This window comes from Arvicola amphibius, chromosome 1 (assembly GCF_903992535.2).
Source record: "Arvicola amphibius chromosome 1, mArvAmp1.2, whole genome shotgun sequence".
Taxonomy (NCBI): domain Eukaryota; kingdom Metazoa; phylum Chordata; class Mammalia; order Rodentia; family Cricetidae; genus Arvicola; species Arvicola amphibius.
In genome coordinates, this window is record NC_052047.1 from 100,115,892 (window position 1) to 100,133,176 (window position 17,285).

The 17,285-nt window shown below is 56.9% G+C and overlaps 3 protein-coding genes across 3 annotated transcripts; all 3 read right to left on the reverse strand.

Annotated features, from left to right (window-relative positions):
* Nucleotides 1–240: 240 nt before the first annotated feature.
* Nucleotides 241–1,920, reverse strand: Cfd (complement factor D). Its single transcript, XM_038314077.1, has 5 exons — nucleotides 1,857–1,920; nucleotides 1,202–1,358; nucleotides 969–1,116; nucleotides 577–834; nucleotides 241–402 (listed from the first exon to the last, which is right to left on the reverse strand). The coding sequence occupies exons 1-5, from the start codon at nucleotides 1,909–1,911 to the stop codon at nucleotides 241–243; spliced, it is 780 nt and encodes a 259-aa protein (XP_038170005.1). The 5' UTR covers nucleotides 1,912–1,920.
* Nucleotides 1,921–4,210: 2,290 nt separating this feature from the next.
* LOC119815440 (neutrophil elastase) lies at nucleotides 4,211–5,989 on the reverse strand. The gene is made up of 5 exons (XM_038331609.1): nucleotides 5,926–5,989; nucleotides 5,348–5,504; nucleotides 5,105–5,246; nucleotides 4,496–4,729; nucleotides 4,211–4,411 (listed from the first exon to the last, which is right to left on the reverse strand). Exons 1-5 carry the CDS (start codon nucleotides 5,987–5,989, stop codon nucleotides 4,211–4,213), a joined length of 798 nt encoding a protein of 265 aa, XP_038187537.1.
* A 2,560-nt stretch (nucleotides 5,990–8,549) lies between these two features.
* LOC119815522 (myeloblastin) lies at nucleotides 8,550–11,593 on the reverse strand. Its single transcript, XM_038331715.1, has 5 exons — nucleotides 11,527–11,593; nucleotides 10,597–10,762; nucleotides 10,206–10,347; nucleotides 9,272–9,502; nucleotides 8,550–8,708 (listed from the first exon to the last, which is right to left on the reverse strand). The coding sequence occupies exons 1-5, from the start codon at nucleotides 11,591–11,593 to the stop codon at nucleotides 8,550–8,552; spliced, it is 765 nt and encodes a 254-aa protein (XP_038187643.1).
* Nucleotides 11,594–17,285: the final 5,692 nt, after the last annotated feature.

The following is a 17,285-nucleotide window of genomic DNA, read 5'->3' on the forward strand; positions in this document are numbered from 1 at the left end:
TGGCCATGGTGTCTGACCTCTGTAGGGTAGGAGTGGGCCCTGCCCCACGGTTCCCTGAAAGAGCACGCGCGCCTCCGTGTGGCTGAACAGGGAACTACCTGTCTTAAGCCTCCCTGGTGTGTGTGTGTGTGTGCGCGCGCGCGCGTGCGTGCGTGCGGGCGCAATCAGCAGGCAGTCAATAAAGACTCACTGGACTCAGACAAATGCATTTATTGTGAGACACGTGTCTCCGAGGTCCCCTCAGATCGTCAAGTTACCATTCCTGACGTTTTCGATCCAATCTATGTAGGTCGACACGCGAGTAAAGACACCTGGCTTCTTGCGGTTTCCACAGACTCGCGAGCCCCACGCGACAATACCCTCGACCGTGTTTCCGCACACCAGAGGGCCACCGGAGTCTCCCTGTGCGGTGGGGCCGCGAGTGATGTCCCGCCCAATAGCCAAGCCACTGACTCCCGGCAGCTCCAGGACTCCTGAACGCCACTCTTTCTGCAAGCCACGCCCCTCGCTGGCCTCTGCAGACCCTCGGGTTCCACCCACCCACCCACACCACTTGATCCGGGCCTTGCCACTTACCCTGCAGGTGTCCCTGCGGTTGCTCTCTGCACACATCATGTTCTTGGTGACGGCCCCGTCGTGATGCACGCGCTGATTGCAGGTGTTCCGGTCCATGATTGGCACTGTCAGGGTTTGCAGGATGTCGGGCCTTCGCCCGGCGTGGCTGACCACACCCCAACCGGCCACGTGGCAGAGCGTTCCGGGGGGCATGACTCGATCCTCGCGTTGCAAGGGCAGAGGGTGCACGTAGGGGCCCAGCGAGACATTCTGGGACAGCTAAGGGTGGGAGGAGGGTAATGTCACGGTAGGGCGCGGGGCTGGGAAATGGACTGCAGTGATGGTGCAGGAGGAAGGGTCGAGGCTAGACCCCGAGTGGAACCCAGGGGGTAGGAAGGACCCAGCCTCCTCACCTGCAAGAGGAGAAGGTCGTCCTCAATGCGGTCGGGCCGGCTGCCCGGGTGACGCACTGCACTTTGCACGTCGTACAGCCGCTTGGAGGGCTCAGGCATCGACAGGGAGTGGGCACCCAGGAGCACTTGCACAATCTCATTCGTGGTCCTGCAGACGTGACGAGGGCCCACCTCAGATCCACGTCCCACCCTCAGGAGGCCCCACCCCCTCCCTCCCCACCTCCACCACTCACACTTCGTCTATGCAGTGCGCAGCACTCAGCACCCACTGCTCATCCACCAGGGTGCCGCCGCACACGTGTGTTCCGTTCACTTGCACCGAAGCCATGTAGGGCCAAGTATGGGCCTTGGCCTCCTGGCCACCCAGGATTCGGCCTCGGGGCTGCGCTGCTGAGGAAGGTGGGTGCACTATGATTAGTCTGGGCTGCATCCAGAGAGACGCCAGACACCACCTCCCCCATCCCCGTTTGCCGCAGATCCAGAACCCCAACCATCTCTGTAAAATACACTTCGAGGTGCTGCAAACTCAGAACCTGGTGGGTGGTGCACACCCCTCAAGACCACAGAGAACCTGCAGCAGTGGGAAGACAGCTGGCAGGGAATCCCGTCTCTTCTTCCACCATGCAGGTTCGGGAGATCAAACTCTGGTCTTTCGGCTTGGCCACCAGCCCCTTTACCAACTGAGCCTCTCACTGGCCCCAAAGTAAATTCTAGATCTTTAATTCTATAAAGTCTACAGGTTTCTGTTAGGTTGGGAGAGTCCTGCTGTTGATAAAAGCTCAGAGTCCAGGAGGCTCAGCCTGCAGACTGGTGTGTTTGACTGCAGGGGTGCACCCCTGGTGAGCCGGCCTGCTGCTGTATCCAGCTGTCCCTCTCTGATCCACTCACCACATTCAGCTGCCCCCAGGACCACCAGAACCACGAGGCACACAGAACTGCACATTCTGACGCTAATGAGTCCAGATGTTGACCCAGGCGCCGGTCCTCGGGGTCTTTTTATGGGGCAGGTGCCTCCCGCCTCCAGTCTGCCTTTTGGGCAGAGAGCCAACTAGGGAACTGGGAATCTACTCTTTCAGATTTGAGTGTGTCGTGTGTCGGCCCTTCTGGGACTGATTATATAAACCTTCCACGTGCACAGGGATCCTTCCTCTCCTTCCTGCCTGGGACCCCGGCCAGTGCCCATCCTGAAGGTGACAGCACTTGGGATGGGTGGGAGGCTGGACCACCCAGCACCCTGGTCCAGTAACTGTCCTTCCAGCATGGTGTCTGTCGCAACGGCAGGGGCAGGAGGCCAGCTGGCAAACATGTCTCCATCTTTTTACCCTCCCACACTTCCTCCTCCAACTTGGAAAGAGGTTGTTTGTCGGTGGGGGCAGGGAACTTGAATCGACATTCCTGTGGCCGTGAGGGGCCCACACCTCAGCAGCGTGGCGGGAAGGAAATGGAAAGGAAAGCCCTATGGATTCTGCCTTTAGGTATGACCTGATCCAGGCATCCTCTGCCTTTCTCGCCCAAGCTGCTCCCTGTCCAAGCTGCTCCCTGTCCAGGCTGCTCCCTGTCGCGGTGCAGGGACCCTCACTGGAAAATCCGACCCTCACGTTAATCAAGGTCTTGACTGGCTGTGTCTAGGTCACAGTCCGCCCCTCAGCTAACCCCTAGGGTGGGTTCTGGAGTGGAGGGAGGAGGTGGGGGGCTTGAAGGGTCCGTGAACCAGTCCCTCTCAGAGCAGTACGTTCTCTCTTTGGGGGTAACAATGTTGCAGAGGTGATGTCAGAACCCTAGGAGTCTGCTTTGAAGCCACCTGGTGCCTGAGGCTTTCAACCCCAGCGCTTGGGAGGCAGAGATTGGAGGATCTCTGTGAGTTCGAGGCCAGCCTGGACTACAGAGTGAGACCCTGTCTCAAAAGCAAAACAAAACAAAATCAGAAGCCTTTTAGGACAGAATCCAGATTGTGCAAAAAGAAACCCGAGAAATTAAAAACAAAAATTGGCTACCACCCAGGGTCAGGCCAATAGGACACACTTCAGCAAACAACTCTGAGCTTCCACACACTTGGAGGCCTGTCCTAGTCGGGGTGGGGTAAGGGGAGGAGGGTGGGTGGGACAGAAGAGGCCATTTAGGGGCCACCTGGGACAGTCTAATGGGAAGCAGATCATTTCTCATTTTATTGTTTATCTGTATGCTTTGTTTGTTTCGTTGTCCCATGTGCTGTGTGGGCTCGCAGGAGTCTCCCTCCACCATGCGCTTCCCGGGACGGGCACCTTTGCCACTTTGCCACCTCACAGTCCTTATTGTTCTTAACTATGTGTATGGGGGTGCGTTGCATGCCTGGTGCTCACAGAGTCCAGAGGAGGATATTGAGGCCCCTGGAATGGAACGGGAGTTACAGGCAGTTGTGAGCCACCATGTGGGAACCCAGGCACTGCTGAGTCCTCTCCAGCCCCTCTATGTTTTTTGAGACAGGGTCTCACTGTGTAGGCCAGGCTGTTCTCAAACTCATGGCAATCCTCCTGCCTCTGCCTCTTGAGTGCTGAGACCTAGCTGAACGTGGGTTTTAGGGAACAGAAACCCATAACAGTCATCTCAGTGTCTCAGTGATAACCTTTTTTTTCCCCCTTCTTTGGAGACAGGGTTTCTCTGTAGCTTTGGAGCCTATCCTGGAACTAGCTCTTGTAGACCAGGCTGGCCTCAAACTCAGAGATCCTCCTGCTTCTGCCTCCCGAGTGCTGGGATTAAGGTGTGCGCCACCACCAGCCAGGCAATGATAGCTTATTATTATGATTTTTTAAAATATTTATTTATTATGTATACAATATTCTGTATGTGTGTATTTCTGCAGGCCAGAAGAGGGCACCAGACCCCATTACAGATGGTTGTGAGCCACCATGTGGTTGCTGGGAGTTGAACTCAGGACCTTTGGAAGAGCAGGCAATGCTCTTAACCTCTGAGCCATCTCTCCAGCCCAGTGATAGCCTTTTGTACAAAGTGGAGAATATGCCTCTTGCTGTGACCTTGCCCCAACTCGGCAACTGACCCCAGGAGGTGCCCCTCACACGAGGCAGTGGCTCTATGGTCAACAGACACCAGATCTTGTGTACAAAGGAAACACTGCTTTTATTGAGGGCTGTCTCGAGCAGCCGAGGGGATGGGCAGATCAGCTGATCCCACTCTCGGGATCTCCGGAGTGGCTTTCGGGGTGGTCATCATGGATGAGGTTGATGGCGGGGGAGGACAGGCAGGTCTTAGCTGGTCCCACTCTCGGGATCTCCGGGGTGGGTGTTGGGGTGGTCATCATGTTTACGGATAATGGAGCTGATCCAGTTTGCGAACTCAGCCACAGGCGCAAAGGCGTCTGGGTACAATCCAGACCCGCAGCCCCCACGGATAAAGGAGTCGATGCCTTGGACAAGCCCATTACAGACCAGAGGTCCTCCAGAGTCCCCCTGTGGAAGCATCAAGGTCAGAGACTGGACCTCAAGGCCCCGTTACCCACACTGCACACCGGCAAGTCCCTTCTGTGTACTCACGAAGCAGATGCCTGCTTGCCGCCGCGGCACCAGTGTGCATACATTCAGACGGCGACGGCAGAGGTTTGTCACCACCGTCACATTGAGCTCTTGGAGCACACTGGGTGATGGTCGGTTTGTGCCCAGCCTGCCCCAGCCCATGGCCAGACATGGAGTGCCGTTACCCACGCCACGGCCCTGGGCAGGCAGCTGGGCCACCTGCACGTTGGTGTTAATGGTGGCCGAACTATTGAGCTGTGGTGAGGGGAGAGACTTAGAAACCATTAAGGAGTCACAGGCCACGTTGGACATCGTGTGTCCCCACTTTCCTTAGTGCCCTGCCCCCAAGACGCACTGGAGGAAGAAACAAGTGTTCCCCCAGGATCCCCAGAGCCGCAGGGTCAGTGAGTGGAGAGGCACAAAAAATACAGGCGTTTGTTGATTAAATACTGTGCCCTCACCATCTGGCCCAGAGAACGGTTTTTCTCCACTGTACTGAGCTGGAACAGGGTCAGGGGTGGTAGCTGCAGTTGCCCGGGTATGTCTGTTCCCCCAACCCAGACCCTTCTGCACTGCGCTTTTCTCAAGCCCTTGCACCTGAGGCTCACCCTCCCGGACTCCCAAGCTCACCTGGATGATTACAATGTCGTTCACCAGACGCGAGGGGTCGTAGCCATTCTCGAAGACCCGCTGCACAGAGAAGATCTGCCTAGTGGGTTCCCGACGCCGGAGGTTGTGGGCCCCCAACACTACCTGCACCGACCGGAAGTTTCTATAGACAGCCGAGAGGGGAAAGGGGGGAGGAGCGTGGGTGGGAGTCCCCACCTGACCTCCCCACTCTGGCCCGTGTGGATGCTGAGGTATGGGACTCACCGGCCGTTCACACAGTGGGCTGCTGACATGACGAAGCTTCTGGCGATGAGTGTAGCGCCACAGAAGTGACCTCCACGTCGTTGCAGGGACGCCATGAAGGGCCAAGCGTGGGCCTGGGCTGGCCGGCCACCCACAATCTCTGAGGCCAGCACCGGACCTAGGGACACAGGGAGGAAGAGTGAGCCCCAGCCACCAAGTTGTTTGAACCCTTAATGAGAATTCAGAAGGTTGATGAGGGAAACTGAAGCAGAGAGGACAAAGGACCTGCCCAGGTGCTCCTGGACTTGAGACCCGAGCACCTCCCCCAGGCTTAGAACCCCTATTTCTGCCTGGCGATGGTGGCACAAACACTGTTAATGCCAGCACTCAGGAGGCAGAGGCAGGTGACTCTCCTGAGTTCGAGGCCAGCCTGGTCTGTAGAGGGAGTTCCAGGAAAAGGTTCCAAAGCTACACAGAGAAACAAATAAACCTGCCCACCAGAAACCTCCATGTCTTTCTAAAGTCCCGGGGGACCCGGGGAAAGACAGTGGAGCCAGACAAGCGGTCAGTGGGGTGGCTGTGCTTCCATGTGCACTCACCACCCAGGAGCAAGGACAGAAGCACCGGAGCCAGAGTTCGGCTGGATGATTGGCTGAGGGCCATGGTGAGGTTGTGCTCTCGTGGTTTCCCAGGCCCCTACCTAACAGCCATACTTATAGCCCAGCCGGAGGCCGTTGAATTGCCCCATGCTGGCCACAGCCCCACTTCCTCCCTGGGGACAGGATGATGGGGATGACATGGAGAGGTGTGTGCCCCCTGGGGTCCCCACTTCAGCTTCATCCCTGCTATTGAATAGCAACGAACACTCAGCAAGCCATCCTTTTCTCTCCTCCTTTTAAAAAACTAGGCCCTCACTCCAGGCAGTGGTGGCACACGCCTTTGATCCCAGCACTTGGGAAGCAGCAGGCAGGTGGATCTCTGTGAGTTCAAGGTCAGCCTGGGCTACAGCAGGATCCGTGATGGCTACGGCTACACAGAAAAACTGTGTCCCAATAAATAAATAAACAAACTACGATCGCAGGTAGCCCAGGCTAGCCTCAAACTCTTACTTTCCTGGCCTCCACCTCCCGAGTGCTGGGATGGCAGGCGTGCCCTCCAGGCTCAGCTTGGCGCCCTGTACCCAGCTACTTATATCTGAAGGCCAATTCCTTTGCCTCAGTTTACCTTAGGCATGGTAATAACAGCAACGCATGGTGCTGGGTCTTCAAAGGGTCCAGTGCCAGCCTCACTTTTTCCTGGGGTGGCGGAGTGGCTGGCTGGATCCTTACTTAAATCAGAAAAATTGAGGGACATGGCGGCTCTACCCACCCAGTGACAGGTGAGGTGTCTGTGTGTGCACTTGAGAAAAGTTCTCTCTACGTAGCTCAGGCTGGCCTCTCACAGAGGTGCATGGCGCCACCATGCCCAGCATAGCCGGTCATCTTAACCAGGTCCACACTGCAGCAGCCCAGCCCCTAAATGGCGTGGCCGGTCGCTCCTCACAGTGGAGAGCTCACTCCCATCTGACCCCATCCATGCCTGGGCACCCATGAGAAGGAATTGCTATCCTTGACAGTGGACAGACTGTGGGTTCCCTTTGGAACCACACAGAGGGAGCACTCCCCTCCCACAAAGGAGACAGGACTTGGGGGCCCAGCCCTCCCCCCACTCTGTGGCCAGCTCCCCTCTTCCAGGAGCTGCTGCCAAGACTGTTGCAAAACCAATGTCCCAACTCTAGGATAGGGCATGGTGAGGTGGAGCCCAACGAACATGGGCAGGTGGCCAGGGTGCCTGGGACGCCAGTGGCGACAGCTGCCCTCTTTCACCCAGATACACAATAACTGGACTCCTTTTCTTCCACACAGTGAGTACCTGGTAGACACCATCCCTTGCAAACCTGGCGGGGAGGGCAGGGCAAACAAGATCACCACAGCTACGCTTATTGAGCACCACCTTATTGAGCTCATCCACGCTGCACAGGTTAGGTCTGCATTCAGGTTCATATTCCCAGTAGGCCCTGAGGGAACCCCCCTGTAGCCCAGGTTCCCAGTCCTCTGCTGTGGAATTCCAGGCCCTGAGGGAACCCCTCTGTAGCTCAGGTTCTTCTCTGACTCCATCTAGTGTCCCCAGATCCCCAGTGTCTCCATAAGAAACAGTCTGCACACAGGAGTTGGGGGATTGAAAAGAGGCTGGTGTTCAGTGGGCAGCTGCCCTCCTAGAGCGTACCAAGCCTTGAAGTGGCTGCTTACACCTGTCATCCCAGCACTTGGGAGGTGGAGGCAGGAGGATCTTCGGCTTTGTAGGGAGCTAGAGGCTAGCCTGGCTTTCATGAGACTGTCTCCCAAAGCCAAAGCAATGTTAGAGAAGGAATAATAAGCCTGTGGCCTCGGAACAGCACCACGAATCGGCGGCACCAAGAAAAGTCAGAGAGCAGCCCGCTCCCACTTCCTAAGACCCTGCGAGGAGACGGCCCCCTCTCACCCTTCCAGGGCTGGCTTGGGACCTCTTTCCCTCATCCCTGTGCTGGCCCCAGCTCATTTCTCTGCCTCTGGGGAAAACCCGAGACTTCCACGTCTGCCCCTTGTTCTTCTGGCCTCGCTGTGCCCGTCCCTTGGGTCCCGCCCCTGCTCCCGGCTTTCCCAGGGCTGTCCACCTTGCCTCCTCCACCAGGAAGACCTCCTATCTGCTTTGACAGGATCACAACCGTGAGCCCCCCACCCCCCCCCCCGAGAAGCCCAGCCCCTACCCACTGTGGTGTGAAAAGAGCCCGGTCTGGAGCTGGGGGACACATCACCAAACCCCACCAGCCCCACCTCCTCATCCACGTCTGGGATGTGTCCCGGTTCTAGTTAGGGGAATTGAGACACAGAGGTGAGAAGCCAAAGGGGGTGCTGAATCCAACCGCTGCGGTTTGGGAGTGAGCCTGGCTTCCCCTCCACCCCTTTCTTTCTTGCATGGTAAATCCCCAGCCTCTGACACCTAGGCTCTGGCCACATCCCAGGTCCACATGAGGTAAGACAGACAGAAGACAGCTTTTAAATACTTCTCAGATTTATTGAGGTCACATGGACTGGGGGGCAGAGCTGGCTCCACTCCAGGGGGTGCGGAGGTGGATCCAGCTGGAGGAAAAGCCTGGAAGGACCACCCTGCTCCAGACAGATTGTCTGGAGTGCAGAAGGGTAGCTCAGCGCTCAACGCCCCGGAGCACCATGTGGATCCAATCCACGTACATGGACACCCGGGCGAAGAAATCGGGGAACTGGAGGGAAGCGCATTCCCGGATCACGAAGGAGTCGACTCCGTGGAGAAAGCCATCACAAATCAAGGGGCCGCCCGAGTCTCCCTGAGGCAGAAGAGTGATTAGTCCCCAAGCTGACCGAAGTCAGCCGGGATGAGGCCACTTGGGAAGAGTCCCCGGGGGAGGGGGGGGGTGACCAGGAGGCTTTTAGTAGCTTCCTGTTGGATTCAGCCTGAGTGGGTCCAGAAGAGAGGCGACGCGGCCCAACGTGGTCCCTACACGGGCCACTGATTCCGCAATTGTGCTTGCGAGGGGTAGAGACCAAGGGTCAGAATGGAACAGGCAGGCAGTGGGGCCACATTCAGACCCCCAGCTTTCTTCTGCATACCCATCTATCCTCCAGACCCGGACTCCGCAAGACCCTGCCCTCCAGCTCACCCGCCTGGGAACAAAGCCTTCGGGCCAGCCCAGGCATCCCCATCCCCAGGGATCTACAGTCCCCTGGGACCCGCCTCTCCCAAGAAACACACTCCCCGCAATCCCGACCCCCGCCAGAGGTGCCCGGTCCCGGTACCGAACCGCAAACTCCACCAGAGGCTCCGCCCCCACAGAGCGGCCCCGCCCCACAATCACAGGCCACGCCTCCCACGACCCAGCCCAGCACTCACGAAGCAAATGCCAGCTGCCCGCCGTGGCACCAGCGTGCACACGTTGTGTTCCCGGCACAGGAAGGTGACCACCGTGACGTTCAGCTCCTGCAGCACGCGTGGCGTGGGCGCGCGGGTGCCCAGGCGGCCCCAGCCCATGGCCAGGCACTGGGTGCCCTGGGACAGCGACTGGCCCTGCTGGGGCAGAGAGGCCAGCGCCACCTTCTCGCCCAAGGAGGCTGGCCGGTTCAGCTGCAGAAAAGAAAATGTGAGGCTTCTTCCCCACCGGCCACCCTAGGGACCTAACATCTCTTTCAGGCCTTTGAACCTAGAGAGCAACAATTTCTGGCGGAGCACTTAAACAGCAACGACTGATGAGGGCACATACCCTAATCCCAGCACTCAGGAGGCAGAGGCAGGCGGAGATCTGTGAGTTCGAGGCCAGCCTGGTCTACTGAGCGAGTTCCAGGACAGTTAGGGTTGTTACACAGACACCCTGTCTCAAAAAAAAAAAAAAAAAAAAAAACCATACCAAACAAAAACTCAACTGAATACTCTGCTCTGTGCAGAGCTTCAAAGCTTTGTTGGTGGTCAGTCCCAGCCCTTCAAGAAAAAATTCTCTGGAGAGAGCTGTCAGTTCGTACAGCATGATGCAGAGGGAAAGTTACGGGCAGTGAGGCTGATTGTTGTACAGCCCCCCCCCCTCAACCCAGACCCTAACTCAGGCTCCGTTTCTGACCATAACCCTAACCCTAACATTAGACTTAGCCATGGCCCCAACAGTAACCAAAACGTAGCCTCAACCCTAACCCTAACTGCAGCCACCAACCGAGCGCACCAGACAGGAAGCACAGCTGGGGCAGAAGCTGAGACACTGACACCACGGGACCTTCATGGTCCCGGGACGGCATAAAAGAGGTGCTCCCGGTGTGTCTTCCACAGGGCGCCGACCTACCTGAATGAGCAGTACATCGTTGAGGTTCTCCTCAGGGTTGTAGTTGTTCTCGAAGACCTGAACGATGGTGAATTTCTGCTGCTCAGGCTCCTGGCTTTGCAGGTCGTGGGCACCCAGCACCACCGTCACGAGCTGCCAGGGGCTGTGGGGCCAGGGTCGTGGAATTTTGTCTGTTACAGGGACCCAGCCCCTCTCACCCCTGACCATGCCCCAGCCCCTCACTGGGAGCGTCTAGGTGAGAAGAATGCTTTACGGTAGTTTCCTGGAGTAGAGCTGAGGCCGGAGAGGGAAAGGACTGGGAAGGGGAAGTGGCTACTTGGACACCCAGCCTGGTGCGGTGTGGTCAGCTAAGCCCTGCAGCCCCTTCACTGCCCCTGACTGTTGTACTCACATGTCCTGCAGGCAGTGGGCCGCCGTCAGCACGAACCGCGGGTGGATCAGCGTGCCACCACAGAAGTGGCTCCCAGGGGACCTGCTCAGCTGCAGGGAGGCCATATAAGGCCGAGAATGGGGCTGAGCCTCGTGTCCACCCACGATCTGGGAGGCCCGGACTGCACCTGGGGGAGGAAGGTGTCCCACAGTTAGCGCTATGGCCTCAGGGAGACCCATGCCTAGGGAGGAGTTGGGGATCCTTGCTTGAATCTATGGTTATTATTTTGTCTCACTCTGTAGACCAGGCTTGCCTCGAACTCACAGAGATCCATCTGTTTCTGCCTGTGCTGGGATTAAAGGCTTGCACCACTAATCCCAGTTTCTGCAATTCTGCATTCCCTAGAAATCCCTCCCCTACAGCAAGGGCCTCTGGGTAGCACAGTCATAGAGACTTCTAAGAAAAAAATGAAGCCCAGCGATGGTGGCGCAGGCCTTTAATCCCAGCACTCGGGAGGCAGAGGCAGGCGGATCTTTGTGAGTTCGAGACCAGCCTGGTCTACAGAGCTAGTTCCAGGACAGGCTCCTGTCTCGAAAAACCAAAAAAAGAAAGAAAGAAAGAAAGAAAGAAAGAAAGAAAGAAAGAAAGAAAGAAAGAAAGAAAGGATCAAGGGACTGAAGCTGGGCTGCAGCTCAGTGGGCAGAACACTTGTTCAGCACCCACAAGGCCATGGGCTCCATCTCCAGCACCACAGAAGACCAGCGTGGTGGTGGAAGCCTGCCATCCCAGTACCAGGTGAGTTCAAGGCCAGTCTGGGCTATGGGAGACCCTATCCAAAGACCTAGGCTTCTCCCTCTTCATCCTTCTCCTCCCAAGCATTTAGCCAAGAGGTGCCCTGGTCTCCCCAGCTGTGCCAGGAGGGTGCTGGTTGATGGACAGAACCCTACTCACCGCCAAAGACCAGGGCAAGCAGGAGGAAGGGATGGACCCAGCAGGGGGATGGGTGGTTTCTGGCCATGGTCAGGCTCCTGGCCCCCTGCTCGCTGAGCCCCTCTTATAGCCCAGCTCTGTGGGGAGCCGTTGAACAGCGGTTGAAGGCCAGCAGGGGCTGTGTATTCCACTTCCTCCTTCAAGTTTTGGGGCCCAGGAGAGTAAGCAGTAAGGCAGGATAAAAGGGTCTCTCTGGAGGTGTGGGAAGCCAGCTGCCACCCACTGCATGCTGAGGGTCCTGGAAGAGGCCTTGACTGCCAGCCACCAGGCTGCAACCCACAGGGCCCTGTGATCCGATCAGTTGTATCCTGTCTGGGTTTTTTCTTGAGAGATTATCATTATTTCTCCTTAGTGTGGTAGTGTGTGTTCCCTTTCTGAAGTGGTTGGCCTTGAACTCCCGTCCACTCCTGCCCCAGCCTCCTGCGGCCTGGGATGACAGGCCTGTGCTTTGCTTTCATACTGGGATCATTTCCTATTCTTTTCTCTCTTTTTCTTTCTTTCTTTCTTCTTTTTTTTTTTTTAATAACTTTAGCTTTGGGGCTGGAGAGATGGTTTAGTGGTTAAGAGCACTGCCTGCTCTTCCAAAGGTCCTGAGTTCAATTCCCAGCACCCACATGGTAGCTCACGGCCATCTGTAATGAGGTCTGGTTCCCTCTTCTGGCCTGCAGGCATACATGGCGACAGAACACTGTATACATAATAAATTAATAAATCTTTAAAAAAAATATCTTTAGCTTTTTTCTGTTTCTTTCTCTCATTTTTATTTTTGCACAGGCAGATGTGTAGACACACATGCACGTAGATGCCTGAGGTGGCCAAGACATGTTCCTCAGGTCCTCACCGCCTGACACACTGAGGCAGGACTCACCTCTACCCTTTCAGTCAGCCAACTCACTAGCCTGCTGGCAGCGGTGCAGCGGGGGATTCCTGTCGTTGCCTGGCCCCGCTCCCACCCAAACTTGGGAATACAAGCACCACCATGGGGTTCTTCACCAGGTGTGGGGCAGGGACAGTTCTGGGGACCAGAATTCCAGTCCTCTCATGCCACAAACACTTGACCCACTGAGCTATCTTCCAGCCCCCTTCTTCCCTTCCTTTCCTTTCCCTTCCCTTCCCTTCCCTTCCTTCACTTCCCATCATCCCCCCTTTTGTTAAATCTCAGGCTGACCCAGAACTCACATCAACCCTCCTGCCTCCATTTCTCAAGTGCTGGGATCACAGGGCAAATATATTCATTTATTATAAAATGGTCTAAACTCAGGATGCTGGAATATAGCTAATGGGAATGGGGGAATGGCGAAATATTTGCCTAGGATGTGTGAGGCCCTGGGTTCTACCCCAGTACTACAAAAATTAATTCTTTCCTTCCTACATGCCTCTCTCTCTCTCCCCGCCGTGTGTGTGTGTGTGTGTGTGTGTGTGTGTGTGTGTGTGTGTGTCTCAGAGGACATCTCTCAGAGGACAATTCTTTCCTCCCACCATATGAGTCCCTGGTACGAACTGAGGTAGTCAGGTTTGGCGCAAATGCCTTTCCCCTTTGAGCCATCTTGACAGCCCACAAATAAAGAAGTTAATTAATTAAATTGAGTTAAAACAATAAACCACACAAAGAGAAAGAAACCACAGACCTGTCAGACTGGAAAAAGGAAAGAGAGAGAGAGAGAGAGAGAGAGAGAGAGAGAGAGAGAGAGAGAGAGAGAGAGAGAGAGAGAGAGAGAGAGAGAGAGAGAGAGAGAGGTTGTGTGGTTTTATTTCGTTTTGAAATGCAGCCTCGCTGGCAGAGGTCCACAGGGTTCCAGGACGACTTCTTACACAACCCAATGGCTGGGGAGACTCTGGGCCCAGTGTTGGTTCAGAGTAATGGCAACATCTGAAGTTCCTCATCCCACACCTTCTGCTGCTTGAGCTCAAGACGCTGAGCCACCAGCATCTTCTGCTCTTCAGGGAGAATCCTTAGTGACCGTCCATCTGGTCTGTCGCATGTCAGGCTCGGGAGCCACAGAGTGTCCTGTCCCGGGGAGGGCTGAATGGACCTTCTGTTCTCGGACATTTCTGAGACAAGATCTCATGTAGACCAGGCTGGCCCCAAACTCATAGAGCTGTGCTTGCCTTTGTCTCCTGAGTGCTGGGGTTAGGACTTAGGAACTTTGATCCTCCTGGATGCTGGAACTACAGCAAAGAGTTCAGCCTCCTGCCCTTGGTCTCCAAGGCTCCCTAGCCACTGCTGACATCCACACCTCTCAGCTAGGCCATATGGCCACCAGAGCCCAGCTCCTCATAGCCATGTGGAGATTCCACCCTGGAAGGCCCAAAATCCTCCTCCCCCACTCATCCCCTGCCGGTCACACTGGTTGCCACAGCTTCTTCTTCTCCCAGGACCTTCATTTAGGGGCCTTCCTTCAACACTAGAATTCCTAAGAGGTCACCCAAGCTTTCCCCCCACTGACAGGGAAACTGAGGCCAGGGCTCCTCTAGGTCTCTGTGTCCCCCTTTGGGTTTCTCCACTGCTGCTTTCCTGTGCCCTGTGCCCCAGGAACTATGGCGAAGGGCTGCCCCAGGGGAATTGGCCCACCCCTTTCCCTGAACACTGGTGGACAGTGATGTCCTCAAGCCTGCGTGGGCCACTTTTACCATACTCTCTGTCATTTGTTTGTTTGTTTCCCATTTTCGAAATGGGGACTCTGTAGCTCAGGCTGGCCTGGAACTCACTCTGTAGCCCAGGCTGGCCTGGAACTCACTCTGTAGCCCAGGCTGGCCTCAAACTCAGAGATCCACCTGCCTCTGCCTCCCGAGTGCTGAGATCATAGGTGTGTGTTACTTCATTTGCTTGTTTTTGAGACCAAGTCTGACTGCAGTCCAGACTGTAGCCCAGGCTAGCCTGGAACTCACAGCAATCCTGCCTCATCCTCTTGGGTGTGGGATGACAGGTATGGACCCGCCACACCAAATACTTTTTCTTTTCTTTTTTTATTTTTTCTTTTTCAAGATAGGTTTCTCTGTAGCTTTGGAGCCTGCCCTGGAACTAGCTCTTGTTGTAGACCAGACTGGTCTTGAATTCACAGAGATTCTCCTGCCTCTGCCTCCAGAGTGCTGGGATGTATGGTGTGCGCCACCACCACCCGGCTGTTTTGGGTTTTTTTTTTTTTTTTTTTTTTTTTTTTTTTTTTTTTTTTTTTTTTTTTTTTTTTTTTTGAGACAGGGTCTTGCTGTGCAGCCCAGGAGTTATTTAAACTCACAGCAATTCTTCTGCCTCATCTGCCCAAGAGCGGCACACCACCATGCCTGGCTTCATTCAGGGCATCTCTGTGGAGCAGGAACATTTGCTGCGTGTGGCCACTAGGCCTGGGGAACTTGCTGTTCCCATAAGGAGACTCTGAAATTGAGCTGAGCTTGAGTTTGGGAAAACAAACACTGTGAGTAATGGGGATGGACAGAGAGCAGGGCAGAAGGAGTGGGGTGGGCAGGGCAGAAGGAGTGGGGTGGGCAGGGTAGGGGCAGTGGGGTGGGCAGTGGGTGAGCAGTGGGGTGGGCAGTGGGTGAGCAGTGGGGTGGGCAGGGCGGGAGCAGTGGGGTGGGCAGGGCGGGAGCAGTGGGGTGGGCAGGGCGGGAGCAGTGGGGTGGGCAGGGCGGGAGCAGTGGGGTGGGCAGTGCAGGGGCAGTGGGGTGGGCAGGGCGGGAGCAGTGGGGTGGGCAGTGCAGGGGCAGTGGGGTGGGCAGGGCGGGAGCAGTGGGGTGGGCAGTGGGGTGGGCAGTGGGTGAGCAGTGGGGTGGGCAGGGCGGGAGCAGTGGGGTGGGCAGTGGGTGAGCAGTGGGGTGGGCAGTGGGTGAGCAGTGGGGTGGGCAGTGGGGGAGCAGTGGGGTGGGCAGGGCGGGAGCAGTGGGGTGGGCAGGGCGGGAGCAGTGGGGTGGGCAGTGCAGGGGCAGTGGGGTGGGCAGGGCAGGAGCAGTGGGGTGGGCAGTGCAGGGGCAGTGGGGTGGGCAGGGCGGAAGCAGTGGGGTGGGCAGTGCAGGGGCAGTGGGGTGGGCAGGGCGGGGGCAGTGGGGTGGGCAGTGCAGGGGCAGTGGGGTGGGCAGGGCGGGAGCAGTGGGGTGGGCAGGGCGGGAGCAGTGGGGTGGGCAGGGCGGGAGCAGTGGGGTGGGCAGTGGGGGAGCAGTGGGGTGGGCAGTGGGGGAGCAGTGGGGTGGGCAGTGGGGGAGCAGTGGGGTGGGCAGGGCGGGAGCAGTGGGGTGGGTAGGGCGGGAACAGTGGGGTGGGTAGGGCGCTAGAGCAGGGTGGACATGTAGGTGCTCCATGGATCAACCCTCCATGCCCTTCATATGACCTTGTGCTTATTCCCTTGTCCTGCATTTCGCATGTTTCCCTGTGAGGGGCCTGTTTGCTCATGTGTTCTTTGAGCTGCCCACTTTGTTTTTGTGTTTTGTTTTGTTCTGGTTTTGGTTTTTTGAGACAGGGTTTCTCTGTAGCCTTGGCTGTCCAGGAACTTGCTCTGTAGACCAGGCTGGCCTTGAACTCACAGAGTGCTGAGATTAAAGGCCTACGCTACCACTGTCCAGGCCTGGTTTTGTTTTTTGGAAACAGGGTCTTGGGATTCGTAGAATTCCTCTGCCTCTGTCTCAAGCGGCTGAGATTACAGATGTACAGAGTCACCCCCAGTTTTACCTTATGTTTTGGGATAGTCTCTTTGATTAGGATCAGGGATCATTCGGTCTTGCTTTCCCCAGCGCTGGGGTTAGATATGACACCATGGATGGATTTTTATGTGGATGATGGGGATTCGAACGAGGTCCTCCTGCTTGTAGCATGACTGGCTAACCCCAGCTTAGTCTTATGTAGCCGTATCCCAGGGGATCCCAAGGGTCCGTTAAGGTTCTGGTATACAGTAAGCTCACTCACTATACCGATAGAATGATTTCCTAACTTCTCTGGGCCTCGGTTTGCCCCAACTGGGATACGGTGGCTACCTTACTGGGCTGCCTCTGCCGAGCGGGGAAAGGGTTGCAAGCGCTATCTAGGTGCATTTATCCTCCAGGCATCGGCTGGATAGGGTCAGGAGGGTGAGGCAGGCCTGAAGGTTGGATGGAGAAAATGAGGGGCGGGGACGAGGGGGAAAAGTAGAGTGAGGGCAGCCCCTCCACCCCGGAGTCTTTGTCTCTTTTCCCTCAGGCGCCCAGGGACCTCACCATGGCAACCGACTCCAGAGCGCAGCGGGCGCGGAAAACGTGGGGGCCCGGGGACTCGGCGACTGTGAGACGCTGGGAGATGATTTGGGGCCGCGGGACCTCGCCTTCCCCTCACTCCGCCGCGCGCCCCTAGGTCCCTGAGACTGATCGTGCGCGCGCAAGGCGCACAGAGGGCGCGTACCAGGGACCCGGATTGCGATCCCCCGCGGGGGCCGGAGACCCTGAGACCCGCAGAGCCGGAGGCGGAGGCGCCCTAACCGGGGGCGGGGCCGGGGCGGGGCCCGAGCGGCTGCAGAGTCCACAGACAAAGAGCCCGCGCCCCGCGCACCGCTCCCGGCCTCGCGTCCCTCCCACGCGGGGGTCCGGGCTTTGTGTCCGCGCTCTGCGGCGGACTCCGCCCTCCCAGGTGAGCGAGCCGTCTGCGCTCCTGCATCCTCCTTCCCCCAGTACCTCCTTCCGCTTCAGCCTCAGTTTCCCCGGGCCACTTTGTCTATCCCGTGTCTTTCCACCTGGGAACTCCATCTGCGCACCTCCTGGTT